We start from the raw sequence: 17,130 nt of genomic DNA, 5'->3' as shown, positions 1-17,130 counted from the left end.
TTTTTTCTCCAAACTTTCAGACACAAATTCTAGAAAATTAAAAATAATTTTGATATGAAACGTTTTGAAGTGTTTCAAACATTGAGTGGATTCTTGCTGTTGTTGAGTTTGAAATCGAAATATATTTGATAACAAATTTACAGTTTACATCACCATCAGTTATCATAAAAGAAAGTGACAAATTTATTAAAAATTGGAAAAATGTGAGTTTAAATAAAATGAGCAATGAAACTTGAGACTGGGGCACAAGATGACGGGTATATCCGAGCCAAAGTTCTTTTTTTGACGTTTTTCCCACCCTTAGAGAGACTATTTCCCAAAAACTTCAGCCAAAACTTTCAAATTTTAGTCCAAATTTCAATTTATGACCCCTCACAGGGTCAATTTTTGATTTTCGTAATTTTAAAGCCCTTACAGAGACTCAATTGCTTTTTGATGGATATTCTTAAGTTTATGGGGGAAAAATCATAGAAAAAATCAAACTTAGGTTAGTATCTAAATCCAACTTAGCTTTAACGTTATATCTAATCGAGTGTGAAATTGAAAGACGCGTGGCAAAGTAGGTTACAAACATGTTTTGAAAAGTTTTTAAAGTATAAAGGAACTACCAATGTAACAAAAGGTTTTGAAGAGCATTTAAATTAGAATTCTTCAAAATGAAAAAGAAAAAAAAACTTCAAAAGTATAAGAAGAAAATTGATTTTAACCCGTCCAATTCCCAACTAGATCGTCTACACATTATCACTGAAAAAGGGAATAATTTGAAAAGGGAGTTTAGCTCGGGGCGGAGTAATCAGTGGCGGAGGTGTTTACAGTGTTTTGTTTTGTTCTAAAACTCTACCGCCACTATTTTGAAAAGCTCGACACTTAATGTTTTGAGCACTCTGGTGACAACAGCAGTCTATGCTCGCTTACCCAAGCTGCACTGATGAGTCCTGGGAAGGACGAAGCACGTGTCTGCGGATAGATATCGATTATCGTAGAACGTAATCAAGAAACTGCATGCAAATTGAAATCAATTAACGAGTAATTTAGATATCTTAAAATCATAATTACATTTTTCCGTTGTAAAAAGGTGTGCTGACATACCATCTGTTTCATTAACAAGAATGTGTCTAGAATCACGAATTCAGTCAAAACCGGGGGAGGGGGCAAAAATGGGTGCTGTGTATGTTCGGGTGGTAAGGGTCGGGTTTTCACCTTGTCTCTCTAAGGGTCGGAAAATTGACGATTTTTAGGAAACTTTTTTGATTTAAAAAAATTTCATCTAAGGGTAAGACATTTTTCAAATTAGAAGGAAGTTTTTCAAAAAAGTCCCTCAAGGGTCGGTACCCTTCATCCGCCAACCCTAGTACCCCCTTCCCTCGCTCAAGGGCTAAAATCTATTGTAAGAGTATAACCTTATTTGACACCTAGATGCAGAAACTTTCATCCGAAACGCTAAATCCCTTTTGGTGGGAAAAATTTCAATTGGAAGCTTTAGATCACGGAATTTCGCAAGATCGCGCCAAACCAATCGAGATATTTTTAGCAAGTACAACCTAGCTGCCACACAACATGTTGTTTCAACCTTTTTCCAACATTATATGGACGTTGTGAAGTTAGGTAAATGTGAAAAAACGTTGTTTGGAAGATGATGCACGTCTTGATCTTTAGATTCTCTAGTTTTGACTAATATATTTTTGTATAAGGCGCTGCCGGGATAGCCTGACTGTTAGAATTTTCTAAACAAAACTTTTCCATACAATATTCTAGAACAATTAAAGGTTAAAGTCCCTAATCGTGATAACTCACCAGCATAAGAAATTAACCCCCTGTGTCGAAGAATTCATTTCTCCTGTATCTTTTGCAATTTTTTCTGATAACCCCTTAGAATTTTTGACCAATATCCATGGAATTTTACTTATTTTGGAGAGGCTCCCCTGGAATTCTTTTTGGTGAACCCCCTCCCCCATGGTGAAAAATACCGAGTTTATGTATGTGTATTTTCCAGCGACGGAGACGGTAAGGTTCTAATTTGGCTAGATCCTGACTAGCTGAGGACGACGGTAAATCAGCACTTTTACCGTCCTCGATTTTGCGGGGTGGAATTGCGGGTTATTCCAAATCGCTTCAGTCACTCTACCGTCCTCAAAAGTGCAAATACATAAACTCGGTAATATCTATTTCTGGAGTAGCCAACTAACCAGGTGTCGACTAATATACTGCCCAGCTGACACACAACGTCGTTTCAACGTTCATCCAATGTTCACAACGTCCATATAACGTTAGATGAACGTTGAAACAACGTTGTGTGCCAGCTGGGTGGTAGGAAGGGGATAATAGGTGTTAATAAAGTTACCAATACCAATATCTCTACTACAAGACCATTTTTCACTTAAGTGAATAGTGTCAAAATCGAGAAAAAAAGAACGTTCCCGTATGGTACCAGGAAATAGTCTAGAAATTCAGGCTGACTGCGATGTGAACATTAACTTCCAAGCCCGGCTAGACTTGAGACTCCTGGATGTGAATTGAAGCCACACATTTCCCGTCTAGAACGCCCGCGCTTGGTTTGTACACAAACGCCAGATTGAAAATAAAACCTATCGCTAGATTTCAAAAAAAGTGCAGTCCTCAAAAACAAAAGAACCACTAGATACAACCCATCGTCCTGGATACGGTGCGTTCTAGGCGCGTTCTGGATGGGAAATAAGTTAATTCACTTTTTCTTGCCTGGTAAAGGTTAAAGATTCTACTCTAGCTCTTCGGGATTTAAACTCAATGGAAATGAAAGAAAACAGATTACAGTACAGGTTAAAATCTTTATAAAAATACCGGAACCGATGGCTACGAAATACCAAAATGACGGTCCCTTCGCATTATTACTTTGTTTATTCTCTTCGGCAATACCCGTCTAATAAGTCATGTCCATCGTTTCAGCCATAAGGGTGGGAAAGACCCTTGGTAAAAAAGTTCGGTAATCATACACATCTAATCGAAAAGTCATATTAATAAATTCAACACTGTGAAAATATTATAACCTAGAACTGGCTTCCTATCAAATAAAACCATACATGGAGTTTTTTTTTGTAAAACTTCTATTAACTTATTGTAACGACTGGTTAAAACTAGTTTTAGCTAGAAAAATCTTCATTGCATTAACGACAAGGCATTACCTGGTTAAGGCATTTATAAATTAATTGCTCAGAATTTAGAGGTACTTTAAAGCTATGACTTTTGAACTAGCGGTCTTAGACGTCATCAACGACTTTTCTAAAAATACAAAATGCGTGCGTAATAGGTGCTAAATTTAGGAAGGTATCATGAAAAGCACAGGTCGAAATCATATATCGACGCTGTGCCGACCAATCCAGATTCTATTCAGCGCGCAATCAACGCAGAGAAAAGTAACCATGACGACCATCCAAGATCTTGAATGAAGTTCAAAGTTGATATTTTTGTAAAAGTTTGGATCTATACACCTTTTCCACCGTAGTCGCGCGGTCATACGCGTGCCACTTAATCATTTAAGTATCCCCCTAAACTCGATCCAATCCTTTTTGACACATTTTTCTATTGTCTTTAGGTGTGGAAAAGACTGGGACGGTTTTAGTGGGATAAAGCGGACAAAAAATGTCCGCGCGGTAATTGGCGGCTACGGTCGTAAATGTGTATACAAACAAGCCATAATACCTTCCGAGTTTCAATAATCGTGTACCACAACTATCCTTCATCCACACAAAAATTGAATGATGTTTAAAACTATGTTGCCATATATCATTACCCCCAACTATATATGGAATCTGAAGAGGTCTGGAGACAGATAATTTCATGAGTGGTCAATTCAAAAGAAACCAGAAAATGTCAATCAACAATCAATTTATTTTTCGCATACTTTGTACACGCACCACACAGACGATTAAAGTAATAGTCGAACGTTAGTAATTAGAGGGTCATGCATTTAAGTAACCAATATCTTGCACACAACATCTTTTCAACGTCCATCTAAAGGGTACCCAGGTACTTATCCATTATTATCGATTACGCATTATTTGATAGACAGCATTGAATCAAATTAACTTAGATTGAAGAGATGAAATTAAAAATCTACAGTACAGTGTGTCCAGAAAAAACGTTGCTGAATTTATGGAAAAATCCTAAAAATCCATGCCTTTTTAATGCCCTATTTTCTTTTCTTTTTTTTTGCAAGAGGCTCTCCAAATCTTCATTGATGGATAAAGCGAAAGATTTAAGTGTCATGATCGAAACTACAACTATTTAAGTGCCACGGTCCTTTTTATCTAAGTTTTTTAAGAAAATCGCTAGTTCAAAATTAAAGGCTTACATCTCCGGATCTAGAAGGAGTTAGAAGCTCGTTCATAACTCGTTTGATAGTTTAGCGTCTCTTCTTTCTTTTGGGCCCTTTCAGCGCCGCCCGATTTAGGAAGGGTGGGGTAAGCGACAGCTAAGGGACCTGACAGAATGAAGGAAAGGTGCCAAGTGGTGACACTTTAAATCAATTCATCAATTCAGAATCAAGTAAAACCAGCACCAAATTTGGAGGTTCTTGGATCACTCGTTGAGCAAAAATGGTCAAAAAACAGTCAATATATCAAAAAGTTGATTTATGTCATATTTTTGCTTTTTTTTTTTTTGCTTGACCATGAAGCACAATCCAATTCCTACGAGTTAGACGAAAAATGACGGTTTCTAAGTCAAACTGGGCAGCATGTCCAATCTAACCTCTTGCTGATTCTAAATCTTCACTTAAATTGATGAGGAGTTAATAACCCTGCCGACTCCTCTGAACAAAAATTCACAAAATTCAGGTTTTGGGAATAATTTAACACATGGTGCTAACGACTTTCCTTTTTACTTTTTGTTTCTATCTTCTAAATGAATAAATTTTAATCAACTTTTACAAGGTAAATAAGCATGAAGGTAAAATCAGTAAAACGAAACAATATTTAGTAGTACCTAATTAAATTGGAGCTCAAGATCTATGATAAAAAAGATATGATGTCCGCTTGTTAAGATTACGTAATCTTTTTGCGACGGACGATTAAATAGCCAGACATTTAGGAAAAGATCTAATAAAAATGTCATTAGGGATCATCAGTTCTTTAACTTTTTTGAAATTAAATTTATCAGTTAAAATCAACCAAATTATTATTATCCATAATTATTCCATAAATCCATAGATTAGCCAATCTTTATTGTTGCATTTGTTTCTAAATAACACTAACACAATTGATGCAGAAAAGTAAAAGTTTGTCAGTTTAAATCAACAAATGTCACTCCATATATCAAATCATGCTTCACAAATGAAATTACTATCAGCTACACAATATTATCCAATCAATTTGTTACTTTACCATCGCTTTGAATAAGATTAGTTCCACTTTTCGTACTAAGATTCCACAAGGACCTTTGGATAAATGATTGATAAATGGAAAGGAAAGGCAGACAGTTTCGTAAGTAAACACAAGATTTTCCGTATCTAAGGAACACCCCTTTCTCACAGACCCACTGGGACTCCTTGCCTTCCTACTGGAAAAATTGGCCAAAATATCTTCCCCGATGGAAGATTATACTCCAATTTTTGTTCCCACTGAAAATAATCAAATAAACCAATCCTCACTGCAAAATATCATATGCTATTTTTCCCATCCTCAGTGAATTTTCTGACTTGAAAACAAAAGAATTGATGTTCCCAGTCATAAAAAGTAGGGGAATATCAATACCCATCGAGTTCCAGACCGTTATTTTTATCCCCACTGGCTGAAAAAAAAATCCTACTGGGTTTGTGAGAAGGGGGTGTTATAGATAAAGACCCTTTCCAATCTCCGGCCGGCCGGCCGGCTATACTGGGGTAAAAAGCGAAAAAATCCAAGAAAAGTAGTAGTGGAATCTTAGAATCCATTGACCAATCAAGCTTGTTCGAACTGATCACGTGGAATCCATTGACCAATCAAGCTTGTTCGAACTGATCACGTGGAATCCATTGACCAATCAGGCTTGTTCGAACTGATCACGTGGAATCCATTGACCAATCAGGCTTGTTCGAAATGATCACGTGGAATCCATTGACCAATCAGGCTTGTTCGAACTGATCACGTGGTCTTCTTTTCAAAACGACGTACACAATAATACAGAAAATGAGTAAAGAAAAAGCTCCAACAGACCAACCAATGATCGACGTTGTTTCAGATGATACTTGACTTTCTAAAATCGAAAGTTAAGAAAAGAGAATGTAAAAAACTTTGTCCTGAAGTATGCCCAGTCTCACATCCCTACCTCACAGACCCGGTGGAACTTTTTCCTCAAATGGGGATAAAAATTCCTATTGAAATCCCTATAGGGATTAAGGTTAAAGAATCCAGTGGGAATGGTTTCGGAGCACAATTTTCGAATATTGGATTTCGAGTGGGGATAAAATGAAAGTTGATTTCTCAGTTGGGCTGAAATTCAAGGGTATGTTTCCACCAGAGACGAAATATTTGCTAAATTTTCCAGTAGGAATCATGCCCTGACCTCCAGCACGGATGTCAAGAACGATGGCCACTACACTACTGCGCCTGTATTAGTACAGGACCGAAGAAAGTAACACGATGCTAGTGAAAGTTAATGGTTTAAGAACAAACCATTTTTTTCACTATCGAAATCAACGAAAATAAAATGCATTGAAAAACATTATTCAAATGAAACTGGATGGACTAAAAATATATTTTCATTGAGTAGCTGATAATGGTGCCGGGAAAGAAAAAAGAGGGAACCTAATGCCACTTTTTTTCAACGCTGCTCTAGAGCAGCGAGTGAAAATTGACCATTTCATTGACCATTCAGGTTCTAAAAATGTCTGGTGTCACCGTCACTTCGTAAATTTAGTGAAGCTAAAACAACTAGCTGACTTAACAGTCAAACATACTTGAAAGGGAGTTCTGTGAACACACAGTGCCTATCTATTGTACAAAGAAATATCATATCTTCCATCTGGCTACATTGTATAAACGTCCATCTAAAGTTATGTGGAAATTGTGTACCTTTTATGAACAATGTAAAGACCACAAAGTCTGCTATCCTACTTCTAAAAGTGTGCTGATAAGATTGAAGTAACAAAGCAATTGTATTGTCACCCAAGTTGAACACAACGATATTTCAACGTTTCACTTAACGTTATATGGACGTTGTGAATATTGCATTGAATAAACGTTGAAACAACGTGGTGTGCTCACCTCGTTTACTTTTGACTCGATTTTCACCACCATTACCATCATTTCCAGGGCGTTTGAAGGGCGTGGTTGAAGTGGTGCCCGATGTGGTTGGTGATAATGTTGAATACAGCAATGGCGTTTGTGTTGTTGCGAGTGAATCATTACCATGGTGATTATCTTCTTCTTTGTCCTCTGTTGTTTGAGGTGGGACAGTATTGTTGTGAAGCGATAGTGTTGAAGTTAAAGATGGTTTATTAGTATGAGTAGAGGTGTTGAAGGTCGTGGTCGTGGTCGTGGTTGTTGTTGTTGTTGTTGTTGTTGTTGTGATCGTAGATGGGTCTTAATGAAATAGTGTTTATAATAAGCTAATAATAACAACAATAATGATATATGAAAGTTCTGTATAATATATATGAAATGTCTTGAAGCTTTATGATAAATAATCTGCTGGTATACTGAGGGATAATATTCAAAACAAGACCTTAAGCTTTGGTTATGCAACAGATTAATTTTTGACTAATACACAATCTAAAAAAAAGAAAAATTCGCCATGAATTGAATGTATGATGATGCCACGTCCAGAAAAAAAAGTAAAAGAGCGACCAAAGGACACACATGACATTATTCTAACGTTAGTTTAAATTTCACAAACGGGAAATATAAAGATTAATGTTGAAGCGACACTTTGTACTAATTGAGATATGAGAACTTGACATACCTATACACAACCTGTCCGTCAGGGGATACACATATTGTCCAGAGACACCATTATTTGAGCCATCTTTCAAAGCCACTACGTCTGCATATTGAGAAATGAAATTCACCATGGGGTAAGGACAATGCGGATTTGATACTCCGTGGAAACCGTACGGACCTGAGGTAAAAGTATCAGTGTAAAAGGTAGAGAAATAAGCTACAGTTAGCATATACCAAACTCTTCTTCGCTGACTGAAAATATAGCGCAAAGTTTGTTTGTTACGGTTAGGCATCATTCGGTGTCTGCAAGATATTTTTACGCAAATCTCTGGATGTCTCTGTCGTAGAGCGTAGCTTTTTTTAGCATAGGCTACTTCACAGTCGAAATGGATTTTATTGGTAATCAGGACTAATTGCACCCTGATAACGGTTTCCCGTTGGTTAGCTTTGTGTATAGTTGGAGACAGCTCCGTGTAAAGCACAAACTTTTGTCCTTTACCTAGCTCCAGCAAATTCATCACAACAAAGGTTTGTGTATAGTTGGAGACGATCGCCACTTGGTATACCATTTTGTTTATACTGTTGAAAGTAATGACCAGACCACCTGTCCCATGAAATGGTTCATCTTCACCAAGATATTTGGATACTGCTTCGTTCAACATTCGGAGAGTCAAAAGGTCAAACGTGGAACCAAAATTATCGATCTCACGAAAATTTAATCCGTCCTTAAAAAAACAAATAGTAACAAACAACTAAGCTCGAACCCAGTCCCTTAGCTCACTAACAGGTTATTTCACTTGAAAGGTTAAAATAGTATTCGCGGTGACAAATTTTATTGGTAGAGTTTTTGCTACGGTCCATTGGCTTGAAGCCGAGTATTTTTATTCCCCAAAGGATCTCTAGGGGATAAATGAAACATACGGAACGGTGTCGAGGAAAAAGCATAGATTTATAAAGCCCGAAGGGCTAGATGTCAAGCATTTGCTGGAATGTGTGTCGTGGTTAGTTAGGAAATCCTACCTAAGTCACGTGACATTACAATAGAATTTCAGCGCTTGATCAATCAGAAGCTTCGCGGATTTTTAAAGCCCGACATCTAGCCCTTTCGGCTTATAAATCTATGGGAAAAAGCCGTGGTCGTCTGGTACAGGCAAGGGAAAGGTTAGCTTCAAAACATAAATTTACTTCTTACATTTTTTCTGAAGTCCTTCCATCCTGGATCAACGAAACCGGTTATTACACTGTACTGGTTGATCTTCCAAACATCTTCAGCAGCAAGATCTTGATTTAACGTAATCAACCCATTTGGATGAATCTAAATAAAAATACAATTGACCTTTTCGATCGTAGTTGCGCGGTCAGGCACGTACCACTTTATTATTTAATTTACCACTCTAAACTCGATCCAATCCTTTTTTTACACTTTGTTTTATTGTCTTAAGGTGCGAAAAAAGGCTGGAACGGTTTTAGGGTGTTAAAAACGACAAAAAAAATGCCCGGGCGGCAATTGGCGGCTACAGCCGAAAAAGTGTATTTTTGGAAGATATTTTAATTGTCGTTTTTAAATCTAGAGGTTTGTGTTAAAGCCATTTATAGCGCTCTGTTGATATGGAGATTCATTTCTAGTCTAGTTTCTACTTTTTCAGTTACCGTCGTTTTGCATAAGATTTCCATTTCCGCACTAAGATTCCTTTGCCATTTTGCTAGCGGAAAAAGACCAGCACATCGGGTAGTTGAAAAAGAAACTTCGGAAAGTTAGGCAGTTTCGTAAGAAAACACGAGAATTTTCCGTACCTTTAGAAAAGAACCCTTTCCAACCTTATGCCGGTTATTCCGTGAAATTAGCTGAAAGATTCCGGAAAAGTTATAAGAATTTTCTTTTAGAAATGAGAATTTCATACAAAAGACGATATGATCGATTGAAAGTATCAAGGAATCCAAAGTTGTCAGGTATGTTTTTCGTAAATAACATTTACGGAGGTTGACCGTTAAGGTGAATACGTGTCATGCGCGGAGTATCAGAATCTGCTCGGAGACTATAAACATTACGGCCATCGGAGCAGTCAAGAAAGAATGCTCCGTAGTTAGCACGGATAATTCTTCCATAGCTATATGAATTTAAATCGGTTTAAAGGCCATTGTGTGACTGAACTTTAAATCTTTGCACCACGGGGGGGGGGGGTACAGACACAGGGTACTGACCCATAGCCAGGTGGTGGTGTCTATTTTTGCATTTCAAAAAAGTTAGTACCCGGTACTACTTTGGGGGTGGGGGTGTGTATTTTTTTACTCTTCAAGCAAGTACAGGATACTATTTGGGTACTTTTTCACAGAATTTTGCTGTTTTCAATAAAAAAAGTAGTTTGTTCTAATATTTTGACTTTTTTCAAATATTAATTTTTTTGATTTGAAATTTAAATCGACAAATAATTTTTACTTTTTTGAAAATTTTTTTGATTTTTTTGAAGACAAAACTTCCAAAATGGTCAACAAGTGTGATGAAAATCAAAGGACAAAAGCTCCTGACTCCATCATTGATAGTTTGCTTGAATTATCTGTCAATTTTCAGTCTGAAAAACTAACAATAGTACCCCTCTCTTGGCCTAATCTGTAAAATTTAAGATTTTAGGGGTGGTGTCCCTATTATTTTAGTAAAAAATCAAATTAGTACCCTATGGGTTAGTACCCTGCCTCTGTACCCCCCCCCTGTTTGTACTGGCAATATTATTTGAGATAAAAAGGAAATTCCCAAGAAATCTTACAGCCACGAACAATTTGGAAGCATTTTTACTTAGGTTGGAAGGATAGAGTTTTATCATCAAGACTCCGAAGAATCCAAAAGTTCAAGAATGGTCTAGTAAGGCTAAAAATATATTCTGAAAGTCTATGAACCCCTCCTGAATTGAAATATTTGATTACATTCAATAGATAGCCAAAAAGCAACTCTCTGCCCGAACTTTAAATTTCTAAAGACGAGGAAATAACTAAAATTCTCAATATATTTTGACCCAGATTGTGGCAATAAAAACAATACCCAGCTGGCACACAACGTTGTTTCGACATTTATTTAACGTTTACAACGTCCATATAACATTAGATGAACGTTAAAACAACGTTGTGTGCCAGCTGGGATAACCTACCTTCACCAGAAATAAACTTCTACCATAAAAGATAGGCATGTATCTTTTTTGTGTCCAATAATCAACACGTTGAGGTTCTTGGTAAAAATCATTGTTAAAGTTTGAATTAAACAAGTCCCCACAAACAGCTCCGTTTGGTAAAAATGCTGAAAAGTGAAAAAGTAGGAGTCTAAGTCTATATCAGATGTTTTACAGTGCAGGAAAAAAATATTAACGTTGCACAAAGTTGAGTTTGTGATAGAGATAACATTAAAGTTAAGCAGGACCATTTTCCAGGGGAAAAAAGTTATTCTAAAATATTTAGGGGGGGGCAAAAAACTGATTTCAGTTCGTCTACCCTTACTTTAAGTTATGAAAACAATTCTTCCAAGGGTTCTTTTGCGAATTTTGTTTTTTTCCACAGGGTGTGCACACGTTTCTAAGAATCTTTTTTCGAAGTGAAACGGTTGGTCCATCCCCCCCTTGGTATGGAAATTTATGCTCCCAAAATGGGCAACTAGCAAGGAGAAGAGTAATTTTTTTAAGTCTTAGGTTTTTAAATAGTTTGCTTTTATATACCACCCTTTCCCACAGGAAAGATTAGCCAAGATATCGTCCCCAGTGGAAAATTATTCTCTAAATTCTTCCCCACTGAAAATAATCAAAAAGTAAATCCTCACTGCAAAATATTGTGCTATTTTGTCATCCCCACTGAATTTTCTGGCTCTAAAACAATTGAATCCAAATCCACAGTCATAAAAAACATGGGAATATCAATCCCCATCTACTTTTGGTCTGTTATTTTTACTCACACTGGCTGAAAAAATCCTACCGGGTCTGTGAGAAAGGGTTGTTATATAAAGAAAGTGTAGCACAGGTTTAATTGTTTTACTACATGATGTTACCGTTCGTTACAGGGGTGGTAAAAGTGGAAAAATCATATTATGCGCGGTGTTCACAGCCGCTATGGTGGTAGACGGGAAAATAATCGGCGGGAGAGTTTCAAAGAAGCGAAGAAAAAAAAGACTGGCAAGGTTAAAATCCGTTTGAGAATTTTCTTCGGCTGTAGGCTTATTTCTTAGATAGTGATTTGTTTTAGATTATATAGCATAGTCTAATTAGATGTTTACATGACCAATAGTTCAATCTGAAAATGAGTGCCTTGCAAAATCAATAGTTTAACTGTGACTTTTATCTTTGATATTGAGATTAGGCACATACGGAGCAATAGTCAATATTTCCATAGAACAAAAAAGGCCAATCTCACATAAAGAATAGGAGTGCAAAATTATAACATTATCAAGACACTTGATTTGAGATCGAACCTTTTCTCATAGGAACAACGAAATACACTCTTCTCGAGATGCATAAATTTATTGTTGTCCTCGTTTTCAAACAGATTTCATTGCTATGAAATTATAAAGTACTTGAAATTCAAAATGTCTGATGAGGTGTAAACAACACAATTATCATTGTGAACATGTAATTTTATAGCAATGAAATCTGTTTGAAAACGAGGACAACAATAAATTTATGCATCTCGAGAAAAGTGTATTGTTATACCTGTATGTTTAGTATTACAGTTTGACCATCCGAAATAATGTCTTTCACCATTTGATGTAACTGTCAAGTAATGAGAAGCTCTCGGGTCCACAATCTGACCTTGGTAACAACCTGGAACGCTGAATCCTGATATTCCAAATATATAGTCCAAACGACGATATCTGAGTGGGGAAACAAGTGTACAATTTTAAAATATACTTGTGAAATTAGCATTTCTCTATCCCACCATACTATTTTTTGATCACATGTTATGATCATGCTCTATATTCATGATATACATCACTACAATGTTTTTGACATCACACCATAGACCCAACAGCAAGTTTTGTTGTAAAGTGACGTAAAGTCAGTTAATACGTCACTTGCAACCAATCAGCTGTTGTCTCCGTGATGTAATGTTAGAAGACGTTAAAATAGCTTCAAAACTTTAAAATGACGTCAAAATATCGAATGTTTAGAACCCAAAAAACTTGGCCCGAAACATTCGAAAAAGTCGTAAAAGTAGAAAATATCTTACTGCGTACGGAAAAGCGGTGACGTCTAGTATAGGCTAATCTTGTATAGGCGATTGCGAAATTTAATGGGGACATGCGGGGTAGCAAAGAACGAAATACCGACGCCAGCAGCGGTTACAAAAGAAACTTAAAATTAATGGAGGACAGATTTTCTTTTGTTAATATTCTTTTTTTGACCGGGTTAATTGGAAAATTTGAAAAATGAAAAAAAGTCATGAAAATGTTCATACATGAATCGAATATAGACAGGACTTCCTGGACGATTTGCCAAAATAATTTGAAAGTTGTTGGTACGCAAGTGAGAATCTTCAGGATCATTTCGAGATTCTGTATGATATCTAGAAGAATTTAAATATCAATCTGTAAAATGGAAAGAAAAATTTTATGGTTGTACTGTCGTTTTTTATAAGATTCCACTTCCTGCATTTCACTTTTCCGGATAGTTGAAAATTGAGACTTTTGTTTCGATAGAAATATGCCATGATAAAAAACTGTAGTACCAAAATTTCTTCTCTTAAGTTAAATCGTAATCTGTTTGACAAACACTTACGTTATAATAATAACACTGTCAAAAGTTGTTCGCAAGTTCATTTCAATCAGATTCTCCAACAACACATTGATTTCCGCTGTATCATTTGTTTGCCGGTAGTAAACATTACCGGGTAGAAGCGTAAGATATCCGTATATAATTGAAGTGTATTTATACGGGAACCACACGAGTGAATGTTGAGCGGGTTCGTGTAATGATATAAAACCATACTTGCTGATCTATAATTATTTAAACAGTTAAATAAATTGTCAGGAATGGACCATTGACTTCCAAGTTCGAAGGGCTAGACTCGACACCAGCCACTTATTTCTCATCCAGAACGCCTCTGCGTGGTTTTTACACAAACGCCGGATTGAAAGTAAAATCTATCATTAGATTAAAACAATCCTCAAAAACAAAGGAACTCCTAGATACAATTCGTCGTCGTGATTGCGGCGCATTCTAGGCGCGATCTGGATGGGAAATAAGTGGCTTCATGTTTTCTTGCATGGGAAAGATTAGAGTTTCTACTCCAGCCCTTCGGGCTTTAAACTTAATGAAATGGACCTTTCTAAGCGACAGATTTTATGAAGCCACTTTTCTACGCTGCCGTCCCCCGACAAAACCTTCCTTACAGCCAAACCAATCAAGAACGTTTTATATATCGAGGGTCAAAATTAGCTTACCGGAAAAATTGTACGCAAAATGTTTCCGAATGTTATGTGAGAATTGAATTTTTGGTGTTAGCAAACTCCAATCATATGGAATGATGGGTCACAATGGGCAAAATTACGTCGTTAAGGGTCTCTTTACAAGATTCAGTTTGTTGAGCCGATGAAATAATGCGGGGTTGTTTGTTTGGTTGGACCATCTGGACCAACGATATGGCCCTTTTTAAGCATTTTTGCTGAAGCCAAAACTTTTTTTGATCATTAGATGGTATTTTTATATAGCTCTGAAAGAATTCTATCAGAAAATGGTATTGCTTGCTATGTGCCAATTGTCTGCTTGTCGAGATATTGAACTTCAAGGATGATGAGATATGTTTTTTAGCTGCGTAAGCATTTTTCTGTAATTTTTTAAAGAAGGTGACCTGCATGATTGAGTTTTGACCTTGCATTACAATGAAATTTCCATTTATAACGTTGTTTTTTCAGAAGGCATAATTGATATAAATACCAATGCAAATACACAGACACGGACAAGAGGGAGTAATATTTTTTATATGGATAGATCAGTAATTTAAACACCACTGTCCCATAGCCCCGGTGGAACTTTTTTATTCGGGGGGATAAAAGTAAGTTCCTATTGAAATCCCAATGGGAAAGCAATTTTATTGTCCCAAGGTTCAAAAATCCAGTGGCGTGGTTTTGGAGTGCAATTTTTTAACATTAAATTTCGATTGGAGATGAAATCAAAGTCAATTTCTCAGTTGAAATTCCAGGGTATTTTCTCACCGGGGACAAAAATTTTGCCAAATTTTCTAGTGCGACTAGGGTCCCAGCGGGTCTGTGAGACAGGGGTGTATTTAGATACTTTAGGGTTTCTTGGATTGTTAACGGGACCCACAGTTATCTATGAACCGAACGGGAAATGGAAGCCTCTGATAGAAACTCGTTGCTCTGGTAGAAGAAGCTCCGGATCATTCAATGATATGTTTACAAAGCAGAACCAACAAAAGAATTTCACAAAATTTATGCTTGCGCGCCACTGAAAGGGGAAAAAGTATAAATGCTGTTTAAGCAAATGGCAGGATAGATACGTTAAATTATGCCATTTAATAAAAAGCAAGACACCTTTTCGACCGTAGTCGCACGGTCAAGCGCGTGCTACTTTACTATTTAATTTACCACCTTATAAACCCGATCCAATCCTTTTCTTACACTTTTTTTCTATTGTCTCTAGGTGCGAAAAAAAGACTGGGACGGTTCTTTAGGGTGGTAAATTGGACAAAAACGCCCGCGCGGCAATTGGTGGCTACGGTCGAAAAGGTGTATTAACATGATGAAAATACTTGCATATATTTTGTACACATCCTTATCAAAATATTGGAAAGGATCTTCCACAACTAATTCACGAACAGGGTTCAAGCTATCATACGGCAGAAGTTGATCACCAACTGATTCGCCATATGAATATAAATAGCCTGGAAAATAAATTAAAAGTTTGTTTTTATAAGCGTTAAGTTTATTGGAGTGGAGTTTCTTTGACTCAGACCTCCAGACCTCCCGTTCTGCGACGAATTGGTACCATTGGTGTCTGAACAGCGCTAAGCATTCCGCCTTGAAAAAAGAAGGAATTCCTACTTCGCAAGGAGTAGAGCCTATTCCCCTATGGGGAGGACTCATATCATGACCTCTATAACTCGAATATTTCTTTAACTCGAACTTTATGGACCCTCTAGTTAACAATGCTTTATAAACCTTACTAACTCAACATTAACTCGAGCAAATTGTTACTCCCCATTTTTGTTTTCTAGTTATGGAGACTTAACTATAATGTGAATTAAGCTGCGGCTAGGCGAGAATGATGCATTCGGATGATTCAAAATAACGTATTCCAATCAATGATGTGTTACCGTGAAAAGCACAGGTCAAAATCATATATTGACGCTGTGCCGACGAATCGAGATTCTATTCATCGCGCAATCAACGAAGACAAAAGTAACCATGACGACCATCCAAGATCTTGGATGAAGTTCAAAATTGATATTCTTATTCCCGTCGTTGAAAACACAACTAAAAAATATCATCAATGCTTTTTAAAAAGAGTGATAGAGAATCATAACAAAAGTCTGTCTATTATTTCGATTCAATTAAAAGTGACATTTCCATAATTAATAGTTTAGTAATTACTGTTATACATTTGGGAATCATGTAAATGATTTCTTTCGGAAGAAACTCACTTCAATTACACTTGGAGGTTTCTGGGGAATTCGTAAATAGTAAACTGCATACTGATACAGTCTGCTAGACATTAATAAGGTAATATTTGCTCTTCATCTTTGATTCTTTCTACAGTGATTAGATTGACACATGCGCGATAAAATTTCTATTATTGGTCTTCAGAGGTTAATATATTCTTTGAAAACTTAACCTCTGATACTCAGAGTAATGATGTGTATGTACTAAATTGGTTTTGTTCAAGCATCATCCGAATGCATCATGGGGGAGGCACTTAAGTTAAGCGACCTACCATAGGTGTGACCTTTAGGGGTATATTTTCAGGCTTTTCAATTAAAGTATACGGTAATTGCTAAAATGAGAGAAAGTGCACTCTAAGGATTTAATAGGGAGTAAAGCGTCTTAAAATAGACAGAAAAATGTTCAAGAAATGCGCCGTAAGAGTCGATTTTCCGCCTAAATTTACTCGAATTTGGCTTAATTTTCTCTGCACAGTACATGTCTAATTTTTAATGTCTTTTTTAAATCGAGTGACTCCCTCCCCCTTCCCCTTCCCCGAGACTGTGTAAGTTACTCAATTTCTTGAAGTTACTCTGGTACGTTCATCTA

General features: G+C 36.6%; 1 protein-coding gene across 1 annotated transcript in view; it reads right to left on the bottom strand.

The window, feature by feature from the left end:
• Positions 1-4,916: 4,916 nt before the first annotated feature.
• LOC136818823 (uncharacterized) overlaps positions 4,917-17,130 on the bottom strand; it is a 28,738-nt gene continuing 16,524 nt past the window's right edge. The window contains exons 14-23 of the mRNA XM_067075057.1: positions 15,637-15,764; positions 13,640-13,857; positions 13,320-13,427; positions 12,575-12,735; positions 11,033-11,178; positions 9,085-9,207; positions 8,392-8,617; positions 7,915-8,070; positions 7,218-7,535; positions 4,917-6,207 (exon numbers count right to left, since the gene is read on the bottom strand). Of these exons, the coding sequence (XP_066931158.1) occupies positions 6,077-6,207; positions 7,218-7,535; positions 7,915-8,070; positions 8,392-8,617; positions 9,085-9,207; positions 11,033-11,178; positions 12,575-12,735; positions 13,320-13,427; positions 13,640-13,857; positions 15,637-15,764 (1,715 nt within the window). The 3' untranslated portion in view covers positions 4,917-6,076. The remainder of the gene's footprint in view (positions 6,208-7,217; positions 7,536-7,914; positions 8,071-8,391; positions 8,618-9,084; positions 9,208-11,032; positions 11,179-12,574; positions 12,736-13,319; positions 13,428-13,639; positions 13,858-15,636; positions 15,765-17,130) is intronic.

Source organism: Clytia hemisphaerica, unplaced genomic scaffold, assembly GCF_902728285.1.
Source record: "Clytia hemisphaerica strain Z4C2 unplaced genomic scaffold, Clytia hemisphaerica genome assembly, whole genome shotgun sequence".
Classification (NCBI taxonomy): domain Eukaryota; kingdom Metazoa; phylum Cnidaria; class Hydrozoa; order Leptothecata; family Clytiidae; genus Clytia; species Clytia hemisphaerica.
The sequence above is the reverse complement of the archived record's forward strand: the minus strand, read 5'-3'. Positions and strand labels throughout refer to the sequence as shown.